Raw genomic sequence first — 12,320 nt, 5'->3', positions numbered from 1 at the left:
CCTCAGCAGCTGCTAAGGCTGGGGAAGGTGCTGGTATCACAAAGGAACCAGCTTGGGTCATTAGCAGGAATCAAACCCAGACCCTGCCTGCTGAAAGCACACAGCTCAGCTGCTGGAGCTAAGGGAGTAACTCCATTAACCAGTCATTGTAGCAGGCTGTTATCTACTTATGGGAACCAGCCACCAAAGCAGGACAAACTTGCTCTCTCCTTGTTCCATGGCTCAGTGGCCTTCGCTAGAGCATGGCACATACAAGCCCTCTCACAGGCATGGCGTAGGCCTGTTGCCTTCAAAGAGGTTGAACAATGGAGCAAAAGTTGAGTTTCTTGGCAAAGAAACAAGGGATTTTTTCCAGCCCTGATGCACTCCCGGCTGTGAGCCAGGGGACACAAAGCTCCTCTCAGTGAGGGGGAGCAGAGGGTAAAATCTGCATGGTGAGGCAGGAGAGACACATTCTTGGCCTTCTATGGAAGAAACACACTGAAAGAGACAGGTTTAGTTGGTTGAGTATGATACTAGAACTCAGAAGAGTTGGGTTCTAGTCTCAGCTCTGTTCCTGCTACGTGTCCTTGGGCAATTCCCTGCCTCTGTTTTTCTCTCCCACCTCTTGTCCATTTAGACTAGAAGCTCTTTATGGCAGTGTGTGTGCAGTGCTCTGGGTGCTGCCTTTATGCAAATAACGACCGAGGGAAAGCAGCGTAGCGGGAAATAGCAAAACGCTGTCATGGGAAAGCGAGAGAAGGGGAGTCTGAGAAAGAGCTGCTGGAACTCGGCCCAAGGGAAAGATCCATGAGCGCTCTGGACTCTCCCTGCTGACTGACTTGTTTGCTGAAGTCCAGGTGAAGGGGATTTTAGCCACAAGGATTTCTGTGAGAAGTAAAAGCGTTATGGATAAATATCAGGGAGAGCTTAGCTTGCTTCTGTGGCCCTGCTCCTACTTTCTCAAGAAAGGTCACCACCCATCTGTCCCCAGGGATGGTGACTGATAGGCCACTGATGCTCTGAACGCCAGCGGGAGGCAGCAAAACAGCTCTGCCTGCTGATCCAAACCTGCTCGTTCACCGGCCGACCCTTTGACTGTTTGGGTAGATAAATGTCTGTGATTTTATTGGCAAACTGCTCCAAAAACTTGTCACAGATGTTGTACAATTGTTTGCCTGAGTCCCATGGTCTTTCTCTGCTTCCTGATTGGCCAGCTGAAATGTTGGGTTAATGAGCAGGCGAATGTTGAATTCCAGCACTTGTTCCTGGGTGGGATTTCCGGGAGAATCGGTCATGGCCATTTCTGCAGCAGCTCAACCGCTTCCCGCAACCCGCGGGAATGACTGACAATGCCCCCGTCTCCCATGCGTCGCCACAAACTCAGTGCTGCTGTATGTGAAATGGTCACAAAGCGGGAGCCAGAACCCCAGTGGTGTAAATTGGTGCAGCACCACTGACTTCAAGGGGTTTTTGTCCCAGCTCTGCTTCTCCAACTCTCATTGCCCCAGACAGGACTGCAGGCTCCTCAGGGGCTGGCTGGCCGGAACGAGTGCGTCTCTGCACAAACAAGCCAGGTCCCTAGGTAGAAAACCCCACTCCCTGCACAGGGTGAGTGACCCCGCTGCACCATGGAGCCCTGACATCCCCCATGTATCCCCCTCTGCCCGGCAGCTGGCGCTACCCACGTTGGCAGCCTGGCGGGTGCACGTCCCTCCAGTGTTTGGCTAGATCACGGCAGGGCTCTCTGTGCCCAGGTGGGGCGGGGCCTGTCTGTCAGATCAGACTCTCCACCGCGGTGAAAGGCCCCAGGAGGCAGCGAGGGCAGTAAAGTCCCCTCCGTTTGGGGCCGGATTGGTGACCCGCTGGGTGGCGACTCCGGCTGGGGCTTTGCTGGGGGTCAGGCTGAGCTGGTCTCTTCTGGCTTCAGCTTCCACAGGCTGGATCGGCAGCGAGTGTCGAGCTGGCGTCATCCGTCTGAGGGCTCAGTGGATTCGCCCCATGGGGCCCTGGGCCTGGGGGTCACAGCAGGGTCCGGGAATGAACGTTGTCGGGCCACTGCTCACTGCGCAGTGTTAGGAATAGGGGGATCCCCTGGATCCAGCTGGCTTCCAAACAACCCGTTTACCAGCCGTGCAGGGCCTGGCCGCATGTCGGAGTCTGTGGGCTTCTGCCATAGACCCCCGAGAGCACAACCAGAGAGCAAAGAAACTAGTTTAAAGGAACATCACCCAATTCCCCTGCACTCCCCTGGGTGCATCCCACCCACCCTTCTCCTAGTGCTCCAGGGGAGGGGCGGGGCTGGGTGTATCCCGAACGGGGAGGGGACCGATGGGGCTGGGGTCTGTAACGCTGAGCATGGCGCCCCCTTCTGGCGACTAGCTCCAGTTCAGCGCCACCTTTCTTCTCTTTCACCATTGCAGCTCCCGGAGTCGCGGCTGCCCCGTGTCTCGGCCGTCCGGCCAGGTCACGCTGAGATCCCCATTCTGGGGGAGCCTTTCAAAGTCAAACCCCTCTGTCCTGTGCCTGCTAGAGAAACCCTTCCTCCGGGCTCCCAGCCCCCCCTCGGTCCATCCTAGCCCCCCTCGCCTCAGGCCCCCACCACTGGGCCCAGCCCTCGGGCTGTAGAGAAGCCCCACCTGTCCCCTCCCAGGCGAGCTTCCTTCTAGCCAGCGCCCTGCACGCAGCCTGAGTCACTTCCCCTTTGCAGCTTAACTGGCTGATCGGCCCCCCCTTAACTCCCTCTGTCAGGGCTGGTGCAGGGAGGGGATCGCAGGCTCCTGGTCTGGAAAAGGTTGGCCCCCCGATCTGGGGGGTGGGGGAGGGGTTGTGCCGCAGGGATTGGGGCCCTGCACGTAGCAGGGAAGAAAGGAGAATTGAACGCAGGGGGGGGGGTTAGATGGAGCAGACAGACTGACAGACCACGCCCCCTGCAATCGATGGGGGGTGTCTCCATGGTCCTTCATCCCCTGTGCGCCCCCAGTCATGCTGTGTGTGACCCCTCTGCCCCGCTTTCCCCTCTCAGACATCAACGAGTGCAAGGAGACCCCAGATATCTGCGGCCCCAAGGCCACATGTATCAACACCATCGGGAGCTACCGGTGTGAGTGCCGGGCCGGCTACGTCCCCTCCAACAGGAACACGACCCTGTGCCAAGGTGGGTCCTGCCGCGGGGGGCATGGAGGGGGCACCTGGGGGGCTGGGCAGGGCCTGGGGTTACACAGGCAGAGGTCCTGCCCGAGGGGGCAGGGAGCTGGGAACTGGTCTGGGATGTTGCGCCAGCCCCTCTACCTCCCATGGACGGGGTCCCTCTGGGTCTCAGCCCTGGCCGGGGAGGGCTCAGCCTCCAGGCTCTCCCCTCCCCCAGCCCAGCCTGTCCGTCCACTGGGGTGTTTCCAGTTGTCTCAGAGCCACAGGCACCAGCGAGCCCAGGTCTGGCTCTGGGAGCGGAGCAGGGGCCGTGCCATGGCCAGGCCATGGAGGGGGTAAGCAGGGCTACCATGGGGTTGGGAGTCTCTCTCCACCCCCCCAGCAGTGTCAAATTCCAGCACTCGTTCCTGGCTGGGATTTCCGGGAGAATCGGTCACGGGAATGAAGGACGATGCGCCCCTCCCCCATGCGTCACCACCAACTCAGTGCTTCTGTGTGTGAAATGGTCACAAAGTGGGGGCCAGAGCCCCAGTGGTGTAAATTGGTGCAGCAACACTGACTTCAAGGGGTTTTTGTCCCAGCTCTGCTTCTCCATCTCTCATTGCCCCAGAAAGGACTGCAGGCTCCTCAGGGGCTGGCAGGAATGAGTGTGTCTTTGCACGAACAAGCCAGGTCCCTAGGTAGTAAACCCCACTCCCTGCACGGGGTGAGTGACCCCACTGCACCATGGAGCCCTGACATCCCCCGTGTATCCCCCTCTGCCTGGCAGCTGGTGCTACCCACGTTGGCAGCCTGGCGGGTGCAGGTCCCTCCAGCGTTTGGCTAGATCACGGCAGGGCTCTCTGTGCCCGGGCAGGGCAGGGCCTGTCTGTCAGATCAGACTCTCCACCGCGGTGAAAGGCCCCAGGAGCCAGCGAGGGCAGTAAAGTCTCCTCTGTTTGGGGCTAGATTGGTGACCCGCTGGGTGGCGACTCCGGCTGGGGCTATGCTGGGGGTCAGGCTGGGCAGGTCTCTCCCGGCTTCAGCTTCCACAGGCCGGATCAGCAGCGAGTGTCGAGCTGGCGTCATCTGTCCAAGGGCTCAGTGGATTCACCCCACGGGGCCCTGGGCCTGGGGGGTCACAGCAGGGTCCGGGAATGGATGTTGTCAGGCCACTGCTCACTGCGCAGTGTTAGGAATAGGGGGATCTCCTGGGTCCAGCTGGCTTCCAAACAACCCGTTTACCAGCCGTGCAGGACCTGGCCTCATGTCGGGGTCTGCGGGCTTCTGCCATAGACCCCCGTGAGCGCCGCCAGAGCGCAAAGAAACTAGTTTAAAGGGACATCACCCAATTCCCCTGCACTCCCCTGGGCACAGCCCACCCACCCTTCTCCTAGTGCTCCAGGGGAGGGGCGGAGCTGGGTGTATCCCGAACGGGGAGGGGACCCATCGGGCTGGGGTCTGTAATGCTGAGCGTGGCGCCCCCTTCTGACAACTAGCTCCAGTTCAGCGCCCCCTTTCTTCTCCTCCACCATTGCAGCTCCCGGAGTCGCGGCTGCCCCGTGTCTCAGCCGTCCGGCCAGGTCATGCTGTGATCCCCATTCTGGGGGAGCCTTTCAAAGTCAGACCCCTCTGTCCTGTGCCTGCTAGCGAAACCCTTCCTCCGGGCTCCCAGCCCCCCCCCCCGGGCCTTCCTAGCCCCCCTCGCCTCAGGCCCCCACCTCTGGGCCCAGCCCTCGGGCTGTAGAGAAGCCCCACCTGTCCCCTCCCAGGCGAGCTTCCTTCTAGCCAGCGCCCTGCACGCAGCCTGAGTCACTTCCCCTTTGCAGCTTAACTGGCTGATCGGCCCCCCCTTAACCCCCCTCTGTCAGGGCTGGTGCCGGGAGGGGATCACAGGTTTCTGGTCTGGAAAAGGTTGGTCCCCCTGATCTGGGGGGTGGGGGAGGGGTTGTGCTGCTGGGATTGGGGCCCTGCACATAGCAGGGAAGGAAGGAGAATAGAATGCGGGGGGGTTAGATGCAGGGGCGGCTCTAGGCACCAGCAAAACAAGCTGGTGCCTAGGGCGGCAAAATCTAGGGGGCGGCAAAAGGCTGGGGCCCCAGCTCATCCTGCCGCTGCGAGCCGAGGAGCGGCCCGTTCCCTGCAGCCGGGGCAGGGCCGCGCTACCGGCTCCGCTTGGGGGAGAGGACTGGCCCCTTACCGGTAGCGCCGCCCCGCCTGGCTGCAGGGGACGGGCCGCTCCTCCTCCGCTTGTTCACGCGCCGGTCCTTTAAACAGCGCAGCAGCCGCCTGGCTGGGAGAGCTGAGCTCCGCCCCGCTCCGAGCCGCGTGGCCAGGGGGCGGGGCTGCGAGCTCCGGGCCGAGCGGCTCCTCCCCTCACCACGCGGCTCTGAGCGGGGAAGAGCTCAGCCCCCTGCGGAGCCATGCGGCTGCAGCGCTGTTTAGGACCCGGGCGCACGGTGAGCGGGGGGTAAGCAGCCGGGGCGGGGAGGTGGCTAAGGGGCAGGGAGTCCCGGGGACACTCAGGGGGCAGGGAGGGGGCACAGGTTCTGCGGGGGGCGGTCAGGGGCCAGGGAAGGGGGGTTGGATTGGGGGGGTCTCAGGGAGGTGGTTGTCAGGCACCCCCTGACCCCATTACCCCCCAGGCCCAGCCCTGACCCCCAGCTCCAAGTCCAGCCCCTCAGAGGTGGGCACCCCCCCAACCCATCCTCCCCACCCAGCCCTGACCCCCAGCTCCAAGCCCAGCCACTCTGAGGTGGGCACCCCCCCCAACCCATCCTCCCCACCCAGCCCTGACCCCCAGCTCCAAGCCCAGCCCCTCGGACCTGGGCACCCCCCTGACCCCATTCCCCCCACAGCCCTGACCCCCAGCTCTGAGACCAGCCCCTCTGATCCGGACACCCCCCGACCCCATTCCCCCCACAGCGCTGACCCCCAGCTCCGAGCCCAGCCCCTCTGATCCAGACACCCCCCTGACCCCATTCCCCCCACAGCCCTGACCCCCAGCTCCGAGCCCAGCCCCTCTGATCCGGACACCCCCCTCACCCCATTCCCCCCACAGCCCTGATCCCCAGCTCCAAGCCCAGCCCCTCTGATCCGGACACCCCCTGACCCCATTACCCCCCAGGCCCAGCCCTGACCCCCAGCTCCAAGTCCAGCCCCTCAGAGGTGGGCACCCCCCCAACCCATCCTCCCCACCCAGCCCTGACCCCCAGCTCCAAGCCCAGCCCCTCTGATCCAGACACCCCCCTGACCCCATTCCCCCCACAGCCCTGACCCCCAGCTCCGAGCCCAGCCCCTCTGATCCGGACACCCCCCTCACCCCATTCCCCCCACAGCCCTGATCCCCAGCTCCAAGCCCAGCCCCTCTGATCCGGACACTGCCTGACCCCATTACCCCCCAGGCCCAGCCCTGACCCCCAGCTCAATGCCCAGCCCCTTGGTCATTGGCTCCCCCCGGCCCCATCCCCCTCACAGCCCTGACCCCCAGCTCCGAGCCCAGCCCCTCTGATCCAGACACTCCCCTGACCCCATTCCCCCCACAGCCCTGACCCCCAGCTCCGAGCCCAGCCCCTCTGATCCGGACACCCCTCTCACCTCATTCCCCCCACAGCCCTGACCTCCAGCTCCGAACCCAGCCCCTCTGAGGTGGGCACCCCCCCAAACCCATCCTCCCCACCCAGCCCTGACCCCCAGCTCCAAGCCCAGCCCCTCGGACCTGGGCATCCCCCCCGGCCCCATCCCCCTCACAGCCCTGACCCCCGGCTCCGAGCCCAGCCCCTCTGAGCTGGGCACCCCCCCAAACCCATCCTCCCCACCCAGCCCTGACCCCCAGCTCCAAGCCCAGCCCCTCGGACCTGGGCACCCCCCCCAGCCCCATCCCCCTCACAGCCCTGACCCCCAGCTCCGAGCCCAGCCCCTCTGATCCGGACACCCCATTCCCCCCACTGCCCTGATCCCCAGCTCTGAGCCCAGCCCCTCTGATCCGGACACCCCCCTGACCCCATTCCCCCCACAGCCCTGACCCCCAGCTCTGAGCCCAGCCCCTCTGATCCGGACACCCCCCTGACCCCATTCCCCCCACAGCCCTGACCCCCAGCTCTGAGCCCAGCCCCTCTGATCCGGACACCCCTCTGACCCCATTCCCCCCACAGCCCTGACCCCCAGCTCCGAGCCCAGCCCCTCTGATCCGGACACTCCCCTGACCCCATTCCCCCCCACCCCAGACCCCCAGCTCTGAGGCGAGCCCCTCTGAGCCAGACAATCTCCGACCCCATCTCCTCACAGTCCTGAGCCCAGCCCCTGTGAGCCGGGCACCCCCCAGAGCCCAGCTCCCCACCCAGCCCTGGGCAACAGCAGCACCACCTCCAGGCAGCGACAGCCCATTGGCACCAACCATCACCATCACCCAGCAACAGCCCATTATGTAATTGCAAATGTAGACAGACCAGTAAAGCATTTAATGTTTTTAAATAATGTATTTGGTGTATTTTCAAATTATTACAAATTAATTTTCACTAGTTATTTTTTACATTTCCAAACACATGTTACTCTAGTATTGCAACTTTTTTTATGGAAGGGGCCCCCAAAATTGCTTTGCCCCAGGCCCCCTGAATCCTCTGGGTGGCCCTACCCAGTGTGTGTGAGGAGCCGAGGAGGGAGGGAAACGGGGTCCCCTGGAGCCGAGCCCGGGCTGCGATGGTGGCGAGGGGCTCCTGGAGTGTGTGAGGAGGTGAGCGGCCGACTGGGTTCGTCGGTGCTGAGCAGGTAGCCCCGCAGCCGGAGATCCTCGCCTTCCCTCCTGCCGGGGCTGGGCCAGGGCACCGTGAGGCTGAAGAGCAGCAGGTCCAGGGGGCTCTCCAGGTCCTCAGCGGCCAGCATGTCGGGGGTGAGGGCAGTGAGCGCGAACTGATCCACCTTGGCCACCAGCAGTGCTGCGAAGCCCAGGGAGGGGGCCGTGTTCTTTGCGCCACCCCGTAGCCGCGCCGCCACCTGGAAGTACTCCCGCTCCGTGCTGCCCAGCAGCTCCACCCGCATGGGGACAGAGTCGCAGCTGGGCCAGGGCTCGGCTGCAGTGTGCTGGTAGCGGATCCCACATTTGGGGGGGAGCCCAGTGCGGGGGCAGCAGGGGGCGTGAGTGGGGGGCACTGGTGGGCGGGGGGGTGCTCATGTCGGGGGGGAGGGGGGAGGCAGCCAAAAATTTTTTTGCTTGGGGCGGCAAAAAACCTAGAGCCGGCCCTGGTTAGATGAAGTAGACAGACTGACTGACAGACCACGCCCCCTGCAATGGGTGGGGGGTGCCTCCATGGTCATTCACCCCTGTGCCCCCAGCCGTGCTGTGTGTGACCCCCTCCCCCGCTTTCTCCTCTCAGACATCAGCGACTGCCGCAGGATCCCAGTTACCTGCAGCCTCAAGGCCACATGCATCAACACCAATGGGAGCTACTTGTGTGAGTGCCGGGCCGGCTACATCCTCTTCAAGAGGAGCACGACCCTGTGCGAAGGTGGGTCCTGCCACTGGCGGTGTGGGGGGAGCACCTGGGGGGCTTGGCAGGGTCTGGGGTTACACAGGCAGCCAGGGGCCGGGCGTCTCCCCCCCAGCAGTGCCTGTATTCCTGCTGCACGGCTGGATTCTCTGTCCTGGGAAGAGGCAGCAGGGGGCGCAGTCTGTGCCTAGGGGCCACTAGAGGCCACTGTGGGGCCAGCCCGGGGCTCCCTGCTGGATTCTCCCCCCTCCCCCGACAACACACCCCAGTACCACCCACAGCTGGGGGGAGAGGGTTGAGGGGATACATGGCTGGGATGATTCCACAGCCCCCACCCCACAGCAGCTTCACACATGGACTCCTAAATCTCACCAAATCTTGGCCCCATTGGGGCTTGGCCCATAGAGGCCACAGTGGCTGTTCTGGGGTCCGAAGGTCCCCTTCCCTCTGTTATGTTCACAGCACACACACAAAGTTAGAAACAAAGCATCACATCCTCTCGCTGGCAGGCTGCAGCTCAACACAGGGTTATTCTTAGAATCCAGAACCCTAACACATGAGGACCCCAAACAGAGAGTGACAAAGCAGGCTGCTCCTGAAGGCAGACGGGCAAAACTAACCCCACTTTGCTCTGGTCTGGCTCTTTGGCAGACACACTGCTGAAACCTCCAAATCATGTGTTTGTCACCCAAACCCCCTAGCCCGCAGGCAGGTCCAGGAAAGCCCTTGCAGATGTTAAGTGAGAGCTTGTGATGCTAACACAGTTTTCAATACACCATATTCTCGAGTGGCCGTTCTGCTGCCAGAGCAGCCTAGTGCCGCCTGAGCGTAGCTGAGAATCAGGCCTGTGATTGTTAAGCTCCCAGGGGCCTGGTCGCCTGGGTCCAATCACCCAGCTCAGTACAGGTGGGTGATACAGAAACGTCTCCCTGCCAGGACTGTACAGAGCATCCCCTCTTGTGTTGCAGATATTGACGAGTGTCAGGGCCCGAGCCTGGCAGACTGTGGACCCCACGCAAACTGCAGCAACGTGCCAGGGAGTTACTACTGCACCTGCATCGTTGGCTATGAGCTCAGCTCTGGGAAAGCCAAGTTCACGCATGCGAGTGAGGACAGCTGCCAGGGTGAGCTCTCCCCTGGCCCCCACCTGCTGACCCCCCCCCCCCCCCCCCCGCACACACAAATGCTCCTTCCAGGCCTGGCGCTGCACCGAGGCTGCTGCCGGCTTTGGCAGTGGCCCGAGGCCTCAGTGAGGCTGTGATGAGACGTGACCCTCGCCCAGACTCTCTCAGAGGTCCAGAGAGGCGCAGGCCACTTCCAGCTGTTGAGACCTCCAGCCATAAGAAACGTACAAGATGACGACACATGAAAACAAAATAAGGCACCAAAAAAAGAGTGAGACGTAATTTGAGTATTGTTTATTTAACAAATGCTTTCGTACCCTTTTTCTGTGCAAATGCACTAATTACTGAGGAAAAATCTCACTGTTGTGCAATGTCACAGCTGACGTTAAGCATGGGGAGCCCATTCACACGCTCCTGTCCCATAGCTGAATGGGGATAGTTCTTTCCCTGCTTCAACACCTTGAAGGTGCCTTCACCTGAAGCCACTGACGCAGGCAAACTGACAAAAACACGCAATATCTATGAGCATTTTTTACTCTTTAATATGACAAAATCTGTATCAGTTAACAAAAAAATTATCTCACCAAACCACATCTCTTATTTCCTTGAATTTGCAGCTCTAAGCTGAGGGAAGGTGGGTCACGTTGATTTTGGTCCGATAGGGACGCGCATAAAAAGAAGTTGCAAAACTTATCAAATGCCACAAAATTAAGAGTTTAAATTTGAGGCCCCCTTTGAGCTTACAGCCCAGGCCAAATGGCCTCCTGGCCCCTCTCTGATTGGCCGTGGCCTTGTCTGCTCCTACAGCATATGGGGCCAGGCTCACCCCGTGCCCAGCGCTTGGATGGGTAATAAACAGACCCACGGAGCAAACTCCTTGTGCTGCAGAGATGCGCTGGGGAGGGGAGGGGACCCTCGCTGGCCCCAGCACGCAGCATCTGGGCTGCTAGTGTCCCCCTGAGCTGGGAAGGGGCCTCGTGTATGAACCATGGAAATAGCACCGTGCGCTCTGCCCCCTATGAGCCCTGGTGAGGAGAGAATAGCCACAGCACAGTGTGCCTCAGCCCCACCCCCGATCCTCCTAATGGGTTCTGGGGGGCAGGGAATAGCTGCAGTGCTGGGCACCAGCCTCGGCCCCTACATCAGGGGCTAGCAGCAGGGTGGGTGCAGGACCCCAACAGCAGCTCCCCACTAGTTGGGGTGGCCCCTTTTGCAGGGTGGGGGATTCTCCAGTGGCCGTTCCCTGCTAGAGCAGCCTAGTGCTGCCTGGGTGCAGCTGAGAATCAGGCCTGTGATTGTTAAGCTGCCAGGGGCCCGGTCACCTGGGTCCTGTCACTCAGCTCAGTATAGGTGGGTGATACAGAAACGTCTCCCTACCAGGACTGTACAGAGCGTCCCCTCTTGTGTTGCAGATATTGACAAGTGTCGGGGCCCGAACCCGCCAGACTGCGGACCCCACGCAAACTGCACCAACATGCCTGGGAGTTACTCCTGCAGCTGCATCGATGGCTACAAGCCCAGCTCTGGGAAAGCCAACTTCACGCACGCGAGTGAGAACAGCTGCCAGGGTGAGCTCTCCCCTGCCCCCACCTGCTGAGACCCCCCCCCCCCTCGCACACACAAATGCTCGTTCCAGGCCTGGCGCTGCACTGGGGCTGCTGCCGGCTTTGGCAGTGGCCCGAGGCCTCAGCGAGGCTGTGATGAGACGTGACCCTCGCCTGCTCCCACAGAGCATGGGGCCGGGCTCACCCCTGTGCCCAGCACTTGGACAGGGAGTAAACCCTCAGGGTTAGAAACAGACCCACGGAGCAAACTCCTTGTGCTGCAGTTATGTGCTGGGGAGAGGGGAGGGGCCCCTCGCTGGCCCCAGCACGCAGCATCTGGGCTGCTCGTGCCCCGCTGAGCCTGGGAAGGGGCCCCGGGAATGGCTGTGGGAATTGGGCTAAAGCGTTCTTGAATTTGACCCCTGTCCCCTATTGCTTGAGCTTCTCTGGGGGCAGGCAGCCATGCTCTGCTCTGGCCTCTAGGGGGCGCAGCTGCTAGTTCGCGGGACCCTCCCACTGCCCCAAGCTCCCTGCGTGGGCAGCGCTGGGAGGGGCATGTGCTGTGACTGGCATTGCCAGCCCAGCCCCAGGCTGCCCTGAGGCCCCCCGAGTTCCAGCAGTCTGGGGCGGGGACGTGGGGTTGGCGTTCGTCGGCTCCGTGTGCTGTCCTGGCTCTGGGCGGGTCGCCGGCCCGGCAGACCTCCAGCGAAGTGCCCAGACAGCCCAGAGTCGCGTCAGTGGCCAAGGCGCTCGGCCAGGTTTATCGCCAATGCAGCCCAGTGCCAGCGCCCAGAGATGCCACAGGGACACGGCCACACGTCTTCCTCTGCCAATGGACCCCGACAGTTACAGACTGAGACAAACCATCCGGGATAAACAACCGACGTCCCAGCTTGTGTGTTTCACAACATGCTTGTTACCCCCCTTGTGCCTTTCTCCTGCTGCTTCAGACAAAACATTCCCCACCCACCAAACCATCTGATCCTGCGCCAGGCAGGGGAATCTTGTGCTGGGATGTGGTTACACCAGGGGTCGGCAACCTTTCAGAAGTGCTGGGC

At 61.9% G+C, this 12,320-nt stretch overlaps 1 protein-coding gene across 1 annotated transcript in view; it reads left to right on the top strand.

Moving 5' to 3' along the window:
• The window catches only part of LOC123353559 (adhesion G protein-coupled receptor E5-like), a 58,270-nt gene that overhangs the window by 28,478 nt on the left and 17,472 nt on the right, over window positions 1-12,320 (top strand). The window contains exons 6-9 of the mRNA XM_044994751.1: window positions 3,005-3,136; window positions 8,481-8,612; window positions 9,563-9,718; window positions 11,131-11,286. Coding sequence (XP_044850686.1) covers window positions 3,005-3,136; window positions 8,481-8,612; window positions 9,563-9,718; window positions 11,131-11,286 — 576 coding nt within the window. The remainder of the gene's footprint in view (window positions 1-3,004; window positions 3,137-8,480; window positions 8,613-9,562; window positions 9,719-11,130; window positions 11,287-12,320) is intronic.

This window comes from Mauremys mutica, chromosome 20 (assembly GCF_020497125.1).
Source record: "Mauremys mutica isolate MM-2020 ecotype Southern chromosome 20, ASM2049712v1, whole genome shotgun sequence".
Classification (NCBI taxonomy): domain Eukaryota; kingdom Metazoa; phylum Chordata; order Testudines; family Geoemydidae; genus Mauremys; species Mauremys mutica.
This window is presented reverse-complemented; position numbering and strand designations above follow the sequence as displayed.